General features: G+C 42.1%; 1 protein-coding gene and 1 long non-coding RNA gene across 5 annotated transcripts in view; one reads left to right on the top strand and one right to left on the bottom strand.

Moving 5' to 3' along the window:
- Nucleotides 1-3,571: 3,571 nt before the first annotated feature.
- NFIA (nuclear factor I A) overlaps nucleotides 3,572-18,200 on the bottom strand; it is a 340,770-nt gene continuing 326,141 nt past the window's right edge. For all 4 annotated transcript variants that reach the window (XM_032494423.1, XM_032494424.1, XM_032494425.1 and 1 more), the window contains one exon: nucleotides 3,572-6,474. In XM_032494423.1, the coding sequence (XP_032350314.1) occupies nucleotides 6,457-6,474 (18 nt within the window). In that variant the 3' untranslated portion in view covers nucleotides 3,572-6,456. The remainder of the gene's footprint in view (nucleotides 6,475-18,200) is intronic.
- Nucleotides 11,291-14,789, top strand: LOC116668038. Its single transcript, XR_004325094.1, has 3 exons — nucleotides 11,291-11,892; nucleotides 13,095-13,277; nucleotides 14,018-14,789. It is a non-coding gene; the product is annotated as an uncharacterized LOC116668038 (long non-coding RNA).

Here is an 18,200-nt window from a genome sequence, read left to right as displayed (position 1 = left end):
CGTTCCACCGCGAAGGCGCTCCGCTTGGATTAGAGGCGGTACTTCCACTATATCCTCTCGTGGTCCATACTTTGGAAATTGTGTTTTTTGAATTAAGTAGCATCAGCATTTCCCACAGCGGGGGAACTCAGGATGCCTGGCACACAGGCGAGGTCCTGCCCCCCGCAAGCTGCTGCCTCCCCGTTGTCATGCTCAAGCACAGGTGGTCCCCCTTATCTTTCTGAGCATTTCTGGTATCTGCTCCCCATTTCCCCATCCCCCTTAATTTGATTATGTCACCCTGTGGGGCAGAAAAGGCAAATGACGCTGGCTTAGGAAAAGAAAATGAGATGAAACATTTAATTTGGGAAGCAAGTAATTTCAAATTTAGAACCCCCTAAAATTATATTTAAAAAATCCCGTGTTAATAGCCAATTTCTTTTTCTTATGAATCGGGCCCAAAGTTTGTACAGAGTTTTATCTTTGAAGAAAATATTGCAACTGTGCATGAAACTAAATAGCCACGTGATTTTGTAAAGATTTTTTTTTCATTTTTTTTTCTCTTTTACTATGAGGAAGTCTGGTGTGAAGACAGATCAAGCATGGGTACCTGGCTGAACACTGTCCATTAAGAAAACGCTAGAGGGTCAGCAAAGCTTCAGTCGAGGGTGAAGGAAAACGCCCCTCACTTGGAAAGGTTCTCAGTGTCTTCGGAGCAGAGTTCTTGAAATTTAAATGGTCGTTTTGAGACAAAAGTCTTGCCAGGGACTGATTTCTGAAATCAAACACCCATGCTTGTCCCCTAGAAAAAGAAAACAAAAAACAAAAACGAAAACAAAAACACAAGTAATACTGAATTTAAGTAAATGTATACCTCCAAAATACTGAAAACAGCCGAAATCAAGAAAGACAGAATTTGCGTTCCTCAGTGAAATACCTTTAAACCTAGTTGACAAGAACCAAGTCAGAAAAAAAGACTAACATAATTTTGAGTAATATTCATACAGTTCACTAAGCATTATGGAATCGCATGCATTAATATTGTACGGTTATTTTACATCACCTATACCAGAAGGTCCTGACTGACAGACAGCGAAGGCTACCGGTGTAGAAAAATCTTACTTCAGAAGAGCAATATAATACAGATTTCACAGGCACTACATTTTAATATATCAGGTATTATGCTGGTTTTCTTATAATTCTTTCTGTCCTAAAGCTGGCATTATAACAATGACCAAAAAGGCAAGGATTGAAGTAAACGGAAAGAAGATACCAAAGTTGATATAGTTTTTTTTTTCTTCGGATAGATTAGTGCATAGTTCTCATGCAGATAAACACTGCTATGCATTTACACTGTTGGAAAGCAGAGTGAATTGAGCCCAAGTTGTCACATTTGTGTAAATCATTTTGTCAGCCTGTAATAGCACCATGTAATGGATTTGCATTAAACATTAAATTGATTTCAGAATTGGTGACACAGTATTCACTACAGTTAAGTGCTATGGAATAGCTTCAATGTTACCTGCTATATATCAAAGCAATTTTCATCCCACTGCTTTTTTTATTGGAAAAAATAAAAGGAAAACATACACGACACTAATTAGACGAATGCACAGCCTTGGACGTGGAAAAGGCAGAGCGGGGTTTACTGTCAAACAGTAAATACATGCATTGACTTCAGGACGAAATTGGCCTTGGAAGCGGATTTGAACGGAAGCTGCGCCGGCGGGCCGGGCAGCCTCATGAGACTGTCTGTGACTTACGACAGATCTCGGGGGGTGGGGGGTGAGGTGCCACTGAAGCTCTCCTTACATTACCATGCCAGTTGTGTTTTAAACTTGTTCTGTGGAGGCCTGCTACCAGGAAAAGAAGAAAGAAGGAAAGAAAGAGAGAAAGAGAAGAGAGAGAGGGAGACCACCACCAACTAGGGACAAAAAGGTATTTCCAGAGACATGATGCCAAGGGCAGTGAAGCACCATTCTTAGAAACCCCTCCCCCCAAGAAAAATATCATGAGGAAAAAAATTTTTTTTTCTTAATCCAGATTTCATAAATACTTTATGACACCGTAACTACAGAGTTCAAAGCCTATGAGGATAAGGGTTTGCAAAGTGAGGGACAAACTTTTTGAGATGGGTCTTGCATCTTGCGGTGGGCTCCCTGAATCCCATGCCCCTGGGACATTTGGGTTCCTTTACACTTCGACTGTCAGAGTGTGATGCCTACAAGCTTTGGGAAGGGGACCTCGGGTGCCCGGAGCCCAGGCCTGACTGCGGGGTGGGGGTTTGAGGGGGGGGCTGACACTGAGTAACTGTCATGCCAGGGGGCGAAGAAACAGAACAGTTAGTTTGAATCTCAAAGGAAAGAAAAAGGCCCTGGGATGGAGAGAGTGGCACTGGGGAGAGGGCCTCTGCCCACGAGTGATCAGACAAGGAGCGTTTTAGTGGCAGGGGGACAGGCCAGAAAAAAGAAGTATACAGAAAAATGATATGATTTAGTGTTTGTGCCTCTGACTTCAGTTCCCAAAGGGGGAAGAAAATGGAGAGTTATCTGAGGGACTTATCTTTGCCAATATTGTTAATGCCATTTGATGGGAGAGGAGAAAGTTCAAACGTGTCTCAGAATCAAGGGCTGGGCCTTCAAACACGGACGGCCTCCGTCTGTCAGTCTACACACCCCGGGTAGCAAAGTCTTCCTTACACATCTTCGCTTGACTTCGAGTCTAAAAAGGTTAAACACTCGTATTGTTGGTGTTTCTTTTTTTCCTGCTTGATCACAACTGAACTACAGTTTCCTGCTGCTTTCTGGACAATGAAACATGAACAAAAATATAACTTAGTGTGTTTAATACTTAACCCCTGTTCGTTATCACCCTAGACTGCCTCCCTAATGTTTTAAAGCCTTTAAAACATTTTTTTTCCTGCAAATCTGTTCAGAGTTCCCTAATTTTAGCTTTATCAACTTAATACAACAAAATACCTTCAAAAATACAGCATACCTGTAACGTCCATTTACAATGGTTTTTCAGTAGACCTATACTTCTCAAGCATAGGAATATGCTATACCATTGAGAGAAAAAAAAATAACTGTATTTAAATACTTACAAAAAAAAAAAAAAGGAAACAGGAAAGTTTTAAACTTAAATCCAGTTCCCAAAGGGAGGGAGGGGTGGGAAAGAAAGAAAAGCCATTCTATGAACGCTGCCTTTATAATGAACAATCAGAAATTTCACTAGGCTAATTTGACAGAAATTTTTTCCTCATTTAAACAACATTACAAAAGTCCTGCATTATAAAATAGGGTAGAATAAATCAGTGTAATCAATAAAACTATACAACAATACAAATTACATATCTTCTGAGTGGGCAGTTAATCTCTCTCTTTGCAGTCATGACTACAACATGCTCACTAAAAACAACTAAAACTGCCCAAACTATTGCTTAGTTTGTTTTGTTTTAAAAAAAGGGTGCAATTTTATCGTATATACAACCAATTTACTGGTAATACCTTGGCTTATCGCAAGGTTCTGACAAAATGTTTGTCTAGGCTTTTTTCCCTTCACTGTGAAGCACTGAAAGCTGCTATTTTTTTTCTTTTTTTTTTTTTTCTTTTTTCTTTTTTTAGTGCACATATGTCATAATAAAGTAATGCCCAGCTAAGTGCTATAGGGGAAGGCAAAGTATGCTGGCTGGCTAGAGGAAGTGACACCATATACTGACAATCACACCATACAACAGCGCCAAACGACTATTCAACCACTTATCAGACACATATGAAAATCCAAAATGTTTTATTTTATTTTTTTTTCCTTAAATAGAGAGAACCAGTAAACAATTTTCAGAACTTGGAAGTTTAAAAACGTGCATATAAAAATGGGCATTATATACTTTGTATTGAATGTGGATTGACTGCAGTCTGCTAAGAAAAATGGGGTGTGGGAGCTGAAGAAAAGGGAAGTTGTCTTTTTTTTTTTTTTTTTTTTAAGGCTTGCTTGTGAAAGGAACAGTTGTAAAAACAAAATTGCTTGAAGCAGGGTCAGCTTAGTGCTTCACAGTTTGACTGCTTCTCTAAGAGGAGCCCTTCCTGCGCACGTGCATTCAAAAATCACCAAAAAAAAGTACAAAGACAGACACCTAAAACACACTGCGTCAAGTGCAGCACCGACTTTGGTCAAATAAAAAAAATAAAAGAAAAATTAATCATCGCTAAGCTTTTCTACACGATATAAGCAGGTATTGCATATTTTCATATATCTGGGGGAGGGGGGAATAAAGGAAGACTCCAAATAAATCGTAAAATGCAGCAACATCCAAAATACTGATATTCTAAGCATCTATAGATCTCAGAATAGCACTGCCACTGACCACAGAGGACAATAAAGACTATTCCTATCTGCGGAACAACTAACTCTCTATTTAGTTCTAGATGTTGAAACTGACGATGGCTGACATAAAAGTCACATTTACAAAAAGTGTCTCCAAATGCTTGACTAGGGAAAAACCCCTTTCAATAGAGGAGCATGTGCAACAATTCCACAAATAATCGCTATCCAGGGCAAGGCACATTGATATGGAATTTTTTGTTTTCGTGCAAATTAAGGAAAAAAAACAAAACAAAACAACATTGTTTCGGGGGGAGAAAGATGAGGAGCAAAGTGTCTTCCCAAGAATTTCAGTTACTTGATTGTATAGGACAGTAGTAGAACCCTTCTGAAGGGCTGAAAAACATAGTTTAAAGGCAAGTGCCTAGAGTAGGGATTACAATATTGTGTCTTAATGCACTCTACTTTATCCTACGTTAACTATATAAAAATTAGTTACTAACACTAGAACATGCAGAGACTTTCTCTGATCAGCAGGGCTTGCCAACCAGAACGTATATATATGTATAGTATAGGAAACCTTCTTGAAGTTGCATGGGAAGCAAAGGGGTGCTTCGCTGTCTGGTAGAAAAATCACTTGCACTTTTTTTGTTGTTTTTTTGTTTGCTTTTTGTGGTTTTTTTTTTTTTTTTTTTTTTTTTTTTTTTTTTACATAAGATACAGGACATTTGGGGGTGCAAACTTTTTTTTTTTTCCCTAACAGGTACCCTTGATCTGAATGGGCACCAGCATTTGTGTCAGTATTGGTTTCATTATTATTATTATTAATATTATTTTCCCATAGCCCAGGTCAGGGGCGCAAAGGTCTTTAAAATTTCTGGACAATCTCTGGTACAATGAAGTGTCTGATAACTGATAAATCCTATGTTGCCGGATACATGTAAAAATTTTCAGAATTGGCATAATCCATTATTGTGACTTCTAGCTTATAAAATTAACAGATACCATGATTTCATTTTAGTTATGTGCTTTGATAACAGAAAATAATTAATTAGCATTTAATGTAGTTAACATATTGTGGTAAAAGCACCATTAGATTTGTTTGTTTTTTTTTTTTAAATTTTCCTTCAGTTTTTAAAGGGATACAAGTTTAACAATAAAAAACATAAAAAGCAAAAATAGCTCCCCTTTTTCTTGCAAGGCTGTTTTTTACCCCAATAATTTAGAGTCCTGGGGTGGAAGGACTTGAAAAACAAAAATAGAATTTTCAACAATCTCTATCTTACAAAGATATTTAGCTATCCAATGAAATTGCACTTTACTCAATTCAAAATTCGATTGTTTTGATTGATTCCTGTCAGTTTCTGTCAAAACAGACCATCGTCCCCATTTCCAAGTGAATTTGTGTGTCATTGTTGAAATTGTTGAAAAAATGTTTTTTTTTTGAATGTAAGTGCAGCATTTCAAAACTTTTAAAAAACTGAATAGTAGTAGTAGTATGCCATTTTCGGAATTGTTCTGCAACGTGAGTGGATTCACTGTCCTTGCGGGCCACGTGATATATTTAACTGCTGACTGCTGAACCAACCAAACTAAAAGAAAAAAATAAAAAAGGAACATAACTGCATTTTCTTTTTCCAATATGTTACAGAAAAACATTGCCCTTTGACTGTCCCGTAAGTTATATATTGCAGATCTCAGCTACTACAAAAGATTTAGTTCTCCATGTGCCTCCTGATTGCTCAAGGAGGCTCACACCTGTGTGGGTAAATTCATGAAATACTGTGAAACAGCCAGGCTCTGTAAGGAAAGTGTGTTACAACGGGAAGTCAGTGAGCAAGGGTAGACCTTCTCCAGCCGCATCACCTAATGCTCACGCTACCACGGAAACACTTCAAATGTTACAAAGCCCAACCATTTCCAGCACCATATGAGAAAATTACAACTGTCCCTAAAGTATTAAAAAAAAAAATCCCAAAAGGTTATGGCCTTTGCTGTTGGACCATAATGCTCGCTGTTTCCATGTACAAGTTGATTTGATTCTCCCCTTCCAGTGACAGTGAAGTTGTAACCGCGCTGGGTTGAGGATGCGTCCATGTTACAGAGTTGAGAAGGGGTCAGGTGGTCTGTCTGGTGGATGGTGGGACGCTGCGACTTTTATCCCAGGTACCAGGACTGGAAGACAAAAGGAAAAGTGCAATTAGAGGTACAATTTGGAAAATAACGTACTTTAAAAGTTGCCCTTCCAACTGTGAGATCAAGATCCACGTTGGGGGAGAAGGGGGGAATCGCTGGGGAAAGTAAAGGAATGACAAACAGTAAATCATGAGATGCCGAAACTGATCTTACATCTCTGGAATTGAAATTCACCTTCTTTGTTGGAGCTTGCCAATGTTCTGAGCGTGTCTTACAAAATAAAGCATTAATGTCCATTTGAAATACGTATACGGGTTTTGCAGTCTGGTGAGGGCAGCAGGAAGGTTGATCACCTGGTGTTTTTCTCTTTTTAAAATTTTTTTATTGAAGGGTAGTTGATGATCACCTGTTTTGTTTTTTTTTTTGTATTAAATCATCAGCACCTAGCACAGTGCCTGGAATAGAAGCATCTCAACAAGAGTTGAGTGAATGGAGAATGGGTGAGGGGAGAGGTTTTGTGTGGTGATAAATGTCTTCTCTGATGAGTTTCACAACATCTCCTGTCACTGCAACATTCTCTCCACAGGTGATCAGCAGTGATGTAAGAGTAAGCAGAGCTGAAGGAGAAAAACTGCTGCACCAAGAGTCCTGGGGGACTCTGGACAAGTCACAGCATCTCTCTTACACTCAATGTGCATGAGGTAGATTTTATGACGTAAAATGTTCCTGTCAGCTTGGTATTTCTAAAATATTGTTTTCCAAAATGACATAGAATAATCAAGTACCAAGATTTCACCTTACTAGCTACCGTGAGGTCCAAAGGAAAAAAATGAGGCCATCTACATAGCCCTTGTTCATGCTTTTGCTCATTCGACATTTATTTAGAGCCTTCCATGTACTTGCTTGGCCCAGTGACCAGTTACCTTTTCTTCTCATAAATCCTTAAGTGATTAGCTTTGGGCAACAGTCTGGTGATAGATCACTTTATTCACTGGCCCTTTTTTCTCTTTTAGCTAAAATAAGTGACCAATTATGGGTCTAACATCAGAGTCAGTTTCTCAGGTAAAATTAAAAAAGTACGTGGCTTTTGCCAATGTTTCTCCAGAGACACCCTGTCAAATTCACCACATTTATCATTATTCACATTAAAATCATCAGCCTCTAGCAGAAGAGAATGGTTCTGAAATCTCTGAGCTGACAGCATCAGAAAGGATTACATTTGGGTGGATTCAGCCAGATGAAGGCTCGTCCATGTCCGAGAGATTCAATGAGGTATGTAAGGCAAGGACTCGTTTGGTCCCAGGGATGAATGGCCAAGTGAGGGTTACATGGAGGCTGGGATAAGATTTCCTGGTCACACAAGCTACCTTTGATTTCCAGAGGACTCGGGGAAAAAAAAAAAAACAAAAAACCTAAGCCTGAACCGAAAAACTACTCATCCTGTCTACTTTTAGATGTTATTCTTTGACCACATGCTTTGAGGAACACAATAAAGCCTCTTGTGTCCTGAAAGGAAATCATCCTGGCAAATACACAAGGCCCAAATCAAACCGGACAAAAGAAAGAAGAGGTGGGGTGGGGGGAGAGGGAAGCAGACTCGGAACCGTGTTTCTAGTCAGCCTCTCGCACAGCTGACTCGGATCCCGGATCCGAGGCAGAGCCGTGCTCTCTAACGAAACAGCCTGGAACTCTGGGTGCGGCAAAGAACGCTCGCAATGTCTGTTCTCACACTTTCGAAGTCAGTTGTGAAATTCCAGGCTTCTTAAATCTGACACTGCGTCGCTGTCGTTCTAGAAGCGAGCGCCTGGGACCCAGTGAGTCAGCAGGGGGAGCAGTTTTCCACACCACACTTGCTGGACACAACCTCAGTGCACTACAAAAATCTGCAGTGCTTCTACACTCCTCTTAAAAAGCAAAAAAGGGGGGGAAAAAGTTTCTTCACACATCTTACTATTCAGTGTGTGCCTTGCCGACAAGGTTACCCCAGAGCAGCTCTGTAATCCTTCACTGAAATAGGCTTTATTGATTGCTCTGGTCTATTGTTCTCTTTTCAAGTCCCCCAAGTTCAAGTTCATCCTGGTGTTACATCATGTCTGGTTGCTACGAGCAACCAGACAGACCCAGACGTGACTATCATTAGCAAGAAACCCTCCGCTCTCCTCCCACCAACCTTCCAGTGGCTCTGACGTAGCAGGCCCACTGCAAACACATTGAAGTATTTATTCTGCCTAATTTATGACCTACACAGCAAGCAAGACCCCCACTCCAAAAACCAACACTGTTGTATATTTAATTAATCTGTCTTTCTTGGGCACTTGGGAAAGTTAGACAAAGGACTAATTATTGTGTTTCACTCTCCACACTTTTCTTTTTTTTGCGGGGGGGTGTGTGTGTGAATATTTGCATGGGAAAGAAAACTACAAGGCCCAGCATTGCCCCCCCTCTTTTCTTTTTGCCCTATTGACATTTCATGAAATACTTTAGCTGCTTAAGGGAATTAGAAAAAAAAATGCGATGTGAATGTTACTCCTTCTGAGTTGGTATTCAGTAACACAAATCAACTCATGACATGTTTAAATTTAAATGCTAACCACACACTCTCAGAGTTACTTTAAAGGTTAGTTTTTAATCAATAGAAGTTGCTGACTCTGGGTTTTTGAGCTGCGCACTGCAGCTCTTGGGCTTTTGTCTAACGTTAAAGCTTTCAAACTTTTTTTTTCCTTGAGATGATTTTAGCAATGATTTGCAGACACAGAAGGCTATTGTGCTCTGACCAGCAACATGTCACTAGAGGAGCGAGTTGTCCTGGGGTGGGGTGTCAATATGACTCCTGAAGGCCTGGGTTGGGGGTCTTTAATAACCCGTGAAAAAAGCTTAATTAACCCTTTCAGGCCCAAACCAAAACCTATTCTTAAACTTTTTCACTCCTGTAATTTGACCATTAGTCCTTATTTCAACATAGCACTAATCTTCATGACAATTAACCCAGCTACTTGACCAAGGCTTTCCAGGATGGGAAGTCAGCTGGTTAGGGGAACTACACAGGGAATTTTTTTTTTTTTTGGAATGAGGACTCTGATTAAATCATTTATTCCTAGAGATGGCAGATAAACAATGATAATACTAAAAAAAAAAAAAAAAAAAATTCACCCATCCATATCACTGCATGGTTTGTAGCTGAAGAAGCCCCTAATTCTGTTATGATGAGCATGACAGCCACATGTGTGTAAGCCACTCGCTTTCTAAAAACTTCCATGAACTATGAATAACGTCAAATGGACAAGATAATATTTGGAAAAGCCCTTTTTTTTTCTCTTGTGATATTTTCTTATAAAATCTGTTATACAAACGGTCCAAATTTCAAAACATTTTACTTGATGAATAATTCTGGGCATTGTCTTCTTGGGTCATACAAGAAAAATATGAAAGAAATCTGAGATTGTTAAATTGTGGTTGAGGAGCAAATCACTGGGAAAACGTTGCTACATTAAACGAAATTCATTTATGGGGAGTCAAAAAATTATCCTCAGATATTTACTGATATAAGCTTACATTTCCTATATTTTCTGCCTTCATATTGTATAGCCCTTTAATCTAACCTACTGTATCCAGATGGACTACAAAGGAGTCTCTGTCCCTTATCTTCAGGGAGTTCCAATATTACAGTAGAATATAGGACGATGTTATCTTGGTACGTTTACATTAAGGAAGTAAACACAGAGCTTTGATCTGTTTTCTCCTTGGGAACTCTCAGCCACGGTTGTTTTGGAGGTCCATAAATCCACACTCCCACAAAGGTTCGAGTTCAGTAAAATTAGTCTGTTACGTTCACAATTTCTACAGTTTGGGAATTGTTGGGAGGGTGGGGGTGGGGTGTGCCGGAAGGGGGGTAATTGTCCTCTCTCAGTGCTCAAGGTGAAACATCAAAAGAAATCTGCAGTCCAGGACCAGAGCTCAGCTTTCCTTTCTCCAGTCAATGAAGAAGTAATCTCATCAGGTTGGAAAGTGCTGACTAAGGATTTAATAAAGTGCCTGCAGATGTGGCGTCTCTAAGGTATTCAACTCATGTAATGCAAAACAGCTCCACACTGAATGTGCTTATAAAATTTCATTTAACCATTGCAGTGCGACTTTTTTTTCCCCTCATCGTTCTCTAAGGAGTTTTATCACACTTCCCGCCCCTTAATTTACGGCTCCGTGAAAGTTCGAATCCCATTCTGCCAGGATTCTGGAATACTCACGGTAGTCAGGTTTTATGAACCATAAACAATATCTCTCCGGCTGCATCCTAAGCAGGAAGCCTGCGGTGGTACCTCTGGCAGTGGCCAACTCTTTCCTTTCCTAAGTCGCAGGGAGAGCAATTAGGAAATTGAGGCTATTTCCCCAAAATTTGGTCACGGGGGTGTTTAAGACAAGGCTGATGAAGAAGACTCAACAGTCTTCCTTAACAACGAACATGCTAGTGCGAATAACAACTTTTTCAAAAAGCTTTTAATATACTCTTTCCACTAAGAGGGCAGGATGTATATTTAAGAAACAAAAGGAAATACAAGTCTGTTTGAGATAGCTGTATTTTACTTTAACCAAAAAAAAAAAAAAAGGCGAGGGTGCTGGGGGGGAGTTGGGAGGGCGGAACAGACTGTGACGCGGCAGAATCTGTTTTTCAAATTAAAAAGTTAAACAAAAGGCCTCAAGGGCAAAGTTGAACACTGCGGAAGGAGGTTGTTAATGTGGAATCCAGAACTGGGTGTGACACTCCATTTTCTTCTCCAGGCAAGGTGGGTTATTTAAGGACATTCCCGCACAGAACACAGAAACAGGCAAATACAGGGAGGCCTCTGCCCCCACTCAGCCAGCAGGCCCCACTCCCCTCTCCTTCCTACTCCATCAGCCCCCAGAGAGGATGTTGCCAACCAATACTGCAAGAGTTGCGGTCAACGTTTTGACTTCTCTCTTGAGGAGATGCTATCTCTGCTGGGTCACCCTAATCCAGTCAGTCATTTTTGGCTTCCTGCTCTTGTTTGGACGAGCTAGAGCCCACTGTTTAGCCCAAATGAGTTGTCTTTGGCAAGTTAGCTAGAAGCCTAGTAGCCTCCCCCAACCCCCTTCCAATACCATGGAGAGGGACAGGGCCTCTGAGCTTCCCACATTAGAATCCACCACTCGGGAGCATTTCTTCACTCACTTAGCAAGCCCTAGCATCCTATGGTGTGCTCTGTGTGCCAGGCTCTGCGGATGTAACGAGGACAACAAACATGGTCCCTGCTCTCGTGAAGTTGTCCTGCAAAAAGAAGGCTCTGGTTTTAGACTTCTGTATCCTTCAAAATACCAGCTACCTGGCTTTTCTCACAGTCGGATCTTTAAAAACTGATGTCGACAGATGAGGCTGAGCATCCAATGTCCGACGGACCCAGAACCGAGTCCCACTTCTCCCACTGACTAGCTTTGTGACTCCAGGTAAGCGAGGTCTCTGTCCTCGGGCCCCCAGAGGACTACCGGGAGGGACATTCTGCATGACATGAGGGACAGCAGTTTCTGACACCGGTTTCTTCTGACAAAGGGGCCATGCTGTACCCAGGTGTCAATTATTGGTATTGCCAGCCACGGGCTTTGATCTCTGCAGTCATTTTTCTTGGCTGATTTTGTTAATTAAAGAAAGCCAGTTTTCAATAATGCTAAACCAAGAGTTGTTTATTGTACAGGAAACTATTAAAACATTAATGGGCCATGATTGGCCCCGCTTACCTTTGTGGCCTTATCTTTTCACTGCTTGTATTCAACACTTGTGCTGTTAAAGTTCTTCCAGATCTCCCAAAGCCAAATGCTTTCTCCCTGCTGGGCCTTGGCACAGGCTGTCCCCCTCTCCTTGGCTTGGCTAACACTCACTGGTCCTTGTGGTCTCAGATTAGCAGTCCCTTCTTCCCAGGGGTCTTTCTGCAGGTCTTTAGTCCTGGGGTCTACCTCTGTCACAGTCACTGAACTGTAATTACCTGTTTTCTCCCCAAGAAAATGGACTATCTTCTTGCATGTGGCAGCCCCAGTGTCTTGCCTGGTGGCTTAATAAATACTGTTGAATAAAGGAAGGAAGAAACGAGGTGTCTCGAAGGTTCCCAGAGCCTAGTGTCTGTTCCTCCAACAAGGTAGTGAGATGGATGACTACTGGCATGGCTGTGTCCCATTCATGCTCACGCCGCATGTCCAGGTCTCTCCAAGTGACAGGTGCTCCCCGCAGGGAGACACAGGTCTCCACAAGCCGCCTGGAGCAGTTCCGATTGAAGAGCTATTGTGACGGGCCAACTGTGGCCAATTGCGTCTGTAGCATGTGCAATAGTTTTGTAACATGGACCGTTGCCTACTTACTACGAGCACAGAAGAGTTGTCCAAACCACCACTCCCTGGAGAGTGACCGTGTTGCTCCCAGCCAAGACCTCTGTTTGGTTCAAACCTCAAGACGGGAAAACACTAATCTTTTTACCCAATAAGCCATCCAGCACCTCCAAACCTTGAGAGTGCATACACAATCCAATTATTCCGACTGTTGTTCCAAAGTCTGACGCTTTCACCGTATTCCAACTTGCCCAAGTGTCTGCCTCACCACCAAGTAAATTCTTTCTTTTTTGGTCTCCCTTTTTTTTTTTTTTTTTTTTTTTTAAATCAAGTCATCTTTCACCTCGTGAAACCAAAGACTTCTGAATTAAGAACTGCGCTCTGGCCCACTTCCGTGTGCCCTGCAGACTTCCCGGAGGGCTGGATGGACAGCGGTAAGAGCAAGAGCACTGGGGTCGGAGTTTACAGAATCCCACCGTTTCACTAGTACACTGTTATGCACTCAATGATCTTTGGTAAGTTAGCACTCCTAGGTCTCAGTTTTCGACTACGAGAAATAGAGATGACAGCTTTATCAGTTTTTGTGGGGCCTGAATGCCTGGAGAGCGAGAGGAGTAGGGAAACCCAGCAAGCCAGAGTCGACAGCTTCTCTAACTGTAAAGTGTGTACAGGCCTTAAGGTCCATGTGAGGCCTACGGAGGACCAGTGCCTCTGGAAAGGAATTGCTCACCAAGGCGACGTTCTCTTACTTCATGATATAATTTCTTTGTTAAAAGTAGTAGCTGCTTTAGTTCCATTTCTCCAGTTGCAAGAGAAAGTTCTTGAGAAAATAAAAATCTGTCTTTAATTGTGGTATTAAAATCAGAGCAGCGAAACCAACTGCTCAAAAGGAACTGGCTCAAGTTTATGAAAGGCATTTGGGCCCTTGCCTTGCAAGGCTGAACTGCACGCCTTGGAAGCTGGGGGCGAGGGGGAGAGGGGATGGGGTGGGGCGGGAGGGAGCAGTCAGGCAACCAAGTCGGACAGAAACAATCCTATTTTGGTTTTTGTTAGTGAATGGCATACTACATAGATCAGAGACTTCTTATAAAATACAAACCCCCACTGTACACAAAGCACAGGAAAATGTGAGGAAAAAAGGGAAAAACGAAAAGCAGCTTAGAGTGTGTTAACGCTGCCATTCTGTCAGCTTAAAGAGTATTTTATGCTTGATCAACAGCTCTTTTTTATTGTGCTTTTCTTTCATTCATTCAAGACATCAAAGCCGGGCACCACCAGTGTACCTGCCCTTCTGGAGTCGCTTGTGAGGGGGTTCTAATGAAGCACGACTCTGGGAGCCGGAGACCCCCGTGGACACGGCAGTTCAAAGGGAATATTTCAACAATGATTACATTTTGTAAATCTTTTTATGAAAGAGACAGCTTATTTCCTGCTTTTTCATGAAAAATAGATTCTATCCATTAAAGTGAGCCCGCACCACGGAAGCTGCTTTTGAGATCTGAGGTGCAGCGTGGGGATTAAGAGGACAAGGACCCGATGAAATCGTCCAGAGTTCCTACCTATTTGGCCGTGATGGCACTGCCAAATGTTCTGGGTGGAGCCGAGACGGTGCACCGGGCGGCTCGGCCACGGAAAATGAGATGACAACGGTGTTTTGCCACTGATTTTTTTCACCTAAGGCCCTGTTGTCTATTACTTGTTCTTTTTAACTTTTTTGATTCCACTAAGTCCAACCAAATATCAGAAGGCATCAGGCAACCCCTTCTACTGTACAAAAGTAAGATGAAAGATTTTAGAGTTACAGATCCATCAAATGCTGTGTTTTCATGCTCTGAAATGAGACGACCCCTTTTCCATATGGGAAATTAGCCATAAAAAAAAAAAAAAAAAAAAGAAGCTAGTTCTGGTCTGAAGATACAATACAGGCTTTATTACGGGCTACATGTCTGCCCCAAAGGCAAAAATAAAGAAGGCAGCCTGGCCCTTTGTAATTTCTGATTTTTAACATTAAAATAATCTTTCCCCAAGTCTGTCTTTCTTTTCTTTTCTTTATTTTTGGCGGCGGGGAGCGTGGAGGAGCAGGAGCAGGGCAGGAAGAGAATGTGACTTCCTGGGGGGCTATGAAATGAAAAAAAGTATGTTTTCTACACATCAGATTCCAATTTTAATTAAATGCCTGTTGTCTAACAAGTGCAGACCGTCACACTTAGGGCTGGCCCAACGGTGGCCCAGGGAGGTAACCTTTCTGGTTTAAAAGGAGAGGCGTGAGAGTGGAGGTCGGGGCTCAGCAAAGCGTGGCCGCATTACAATAATCAGGCCACTGAGTGCTTCCCACTCCTGGCTCTTCCCCCAAAGCTGAGCAGCTCTTCCCAAACATGACTCAGGTTCACAGTCAATCTATCACGTCAATTTAACATTCCGATTGTGCAGGCAGATAAAGTCGAGTAAGGGAAAATAACACTGAAAAGTCCAGTGATTTAAAAAACCCTCCCAGAGACATCTTGCAAGAGAATGACAGAAGATCTGCTATTTGCCAGAAACAAACTCCCAAACGAACCTTTTCAGCCAAGGAGCCCTTTAGGCGCTGGATGGCACTGGCCACCTGTGCACATCCCAACCCCTGCTGCTGCCTCCTTGCTTGGCCCGAGCACAGGTCTTTGCTTCTCACCCCTTTCATCCTCCTCTGTTCACTGTCCAGGGTCCTCCCTCCTTGTCTGTTCCAGTCCTGTCTCCTGCCTCCTCCTGCCCCTCCAGCCTGTCTCTCCCGCTCCCTCTCCACCTGTGTTTGAGCCCTGTCAGGAATGAGGGCAGACCTCTACTCTCTCAAAGGCTGTGCAAACCAGCAGTCCCCCTACTCCATTCATGGATGAAGAAAGGAAGGAAGAGGGCACACTCAACTGCAAACACAGCCGGCCCGGCTGGCAGCTGGGACGGAGGCTTCTGCAGTGAGCCAGAGAAATGAGGAGGCGCAGAGGCGGACTCCGGACAGAATGTGGAGGCGGCTGCAGCATCTCAGTTCTCAGGCTCAGGAGAGAAGAGAGCCAGCGCAGACTGAGATGCAGCTCGGCATCGGACTGTGAGTCGGGGCCCGGGTTCGAGTCTCAGCTCCGTCACTGGCTGCCCTGTGACTCAGGCTGCTCTGATTACACGACAAAGATCCCATCCTCATACTTTCACCCTCCAGGAACACCTGCTTTTCAACTTTACAGGCCCAGGAGTCATCTTTTCCTTCTTCACTGTGTAGATGTGATATTGACAGCAATAAAACTGTTCATCTCCCTCACTGAGGGTGGAGTGAGCTTAATCACGGAAAAAGTTGAGACCTAAAGTTTAGTCTGTGTGACTTCAGGGACCCCACTTTACTTAGCCAGCCTCAGTATGCCAGTTATTATAATATTATTTATATTATTTGGGGGAGGAAATAGCAAACATAGAGATAAAACTTTGAAACACTGGCCTCAAATGTAAGCAGCATTATTCTGGGAGACATTGTTGTGATCTAGACGTCATGGGATGGGGTCAGGGTTTCATCGGAGCCAACTGCCCTGGATAAAAATGGCATGGTTGCCCTGAGCCCAGTCAAAGCTCTTCTGTGACATCCCCGAAAGCACAAACCAGAGACCAGCAAACAATGCTTTCCTCCTCCTTCTGAAAAATGTGGTAGGATTTAGGGTTTTATGGCAACAAAAGTTGTCTTTGTTAAGACGTGACTTGCAAAACAAACCCACATGGGGGAGTTGGCAGTTTCAAATGACAGTACTTTTTTTTTTTTTTAATGCTGAAACAGCAAATGCTTTTTATGTTCAGATTTATTTCCTTCTAAATTTGTAGATTAAATTTACAACTAAGCAATATTCACTACTACAAACAATTAGACTCTTCCCGCATATTTCCAGGGGAGGTGAGTGGAAAGCTTCTCGGTAGGGCTGGGGTGGGGAGCTGTGCAAAAGTGAAATCCCAGGGCATTAACAGTCTCCGTCAAGGGTCTTATCAACGACTTGGACATAAACATAATATATGGGATCAGAGCTCCTTGGCTTCCCTGTCAGGAATCTATGCTTCTTGAGGAGAGATAGTATCATTCCAACCCAGAAAATTTAATTCAGTGCAGCTCACTTTTACCTTTTTAGCAATGACTTTAAAGATGGTGATCTCATAAGCAAAGATTACTAAAGACACATTTACAAATATGTCTTATAAAAAATCGAGCACGTGAACTACATCACTTGCTCTGCGTTCAGATGAATGCTACTCGGTGGTGCTCTCCTAGTAACTCAGATTTAGGAACAAACTCAGAACTCACACACACACACACACACACACACACACACTGCTAATGTGGAACAGTTCCACACCTCTACTATCACTTTATTATATTTTAATGAAACCAATTACAGATTGGATGACAGTTTTATGTTCACTGGGTCTTTAAATATCCTTTTCTCTTGTTAAATCACCATATGGCGAGGAGATCCTATTGCTCCTTTTGCAGGGATGGTGGCAAATTCAAATGACAGGTATTACCTTCACTCTGATTCTGCGATCACAGAACCCTTGCAGGGATGCCACCTTGTGCCATCCTAAAGGTGGTTCAGTTAAAAAAAAAATACTTGAAGACTTTGCTTTCTTTTAAAGAAGTGAATTGTCTGAACTGAAATACGGCTTCCTGTCCTACCGTGGCAGCTTTCTGCGTTGTTCTCCAGGAACACGTTTACGAGTTCAAGTTCAGGTTTAAACTAAATAAAACACTCCTCAGGAGTTTATAACTGAGCCTCATTTACACGCGCTCCCTCTGAACTCTGCCGGCCTCAGGATGCTAGTTTCCTAGGCTTGGGGAAGGAATGTTTTGCAGTGGGAATCTGTACTGCTTTCTCAGGCATTTTAGATCAGAGGCCAGGCAACATGGAGGTTTAGCTAGTATTAAAAGTTTCCTCGGATCTACTATAAAGTCAAAGAAAGGGAGAAAGGGAGACAAGGCTCGGCCAAGAGAACTGGACCTTTTTAATTTTCTGATAAGGCTTTAGAGTTAACATTCCAGTTAAAAAGATTCTAGGCACAGATTCGAGAATTCCATAATCACGATTTCGGACTTCTCTGCAATCATTTTCAACTCTTTGTGGGAAATGGCCGATGTATATTTATTCTCTTCAAATATAAAAACTAGGGTTTGCCTAAACTGCTTTTCTGACTTGAAAAATGCAGTGTAAAAAGTGTCATGAAGATAAATGTCCCCAACCCAGAAGGGACTCCGTATCATGTTGATGAAAAAACCAAAGGGATTTCTGAGGTCAAAAAGAGCTCAGGGATTTTCCAACCAATAGAGTTACACTAGAGAGGAAGAAATGGCTATTTCTGGTTTAGAACCAGGAGGAGTTGAAGTAGGGGTTCTGAGATGCTCATAGAAACCAACCTGGAGAGAGCTGGCTTCCTGGCTGAGA

Source organism: Camelus ferus, chromosome 13, assembly GCF_009834535.1.
Source record: "Camelus ferus isolate YT-003-E chromosome 13, BCGSAC_Cfer_1.0, whole genome shotgun sequence".
Classification (NCBI taxonomy): Eukaryota; Metazoa; Chordata; class Mammalia; order Artiodactyla; family Camelidae; genus Camelus; species Camelus ferus.
The sequence above is the reverse complement of the archived record's forward strand: the minus strand, read 5'-3'. Positions and strand labels throughout refer to the sequence as shown.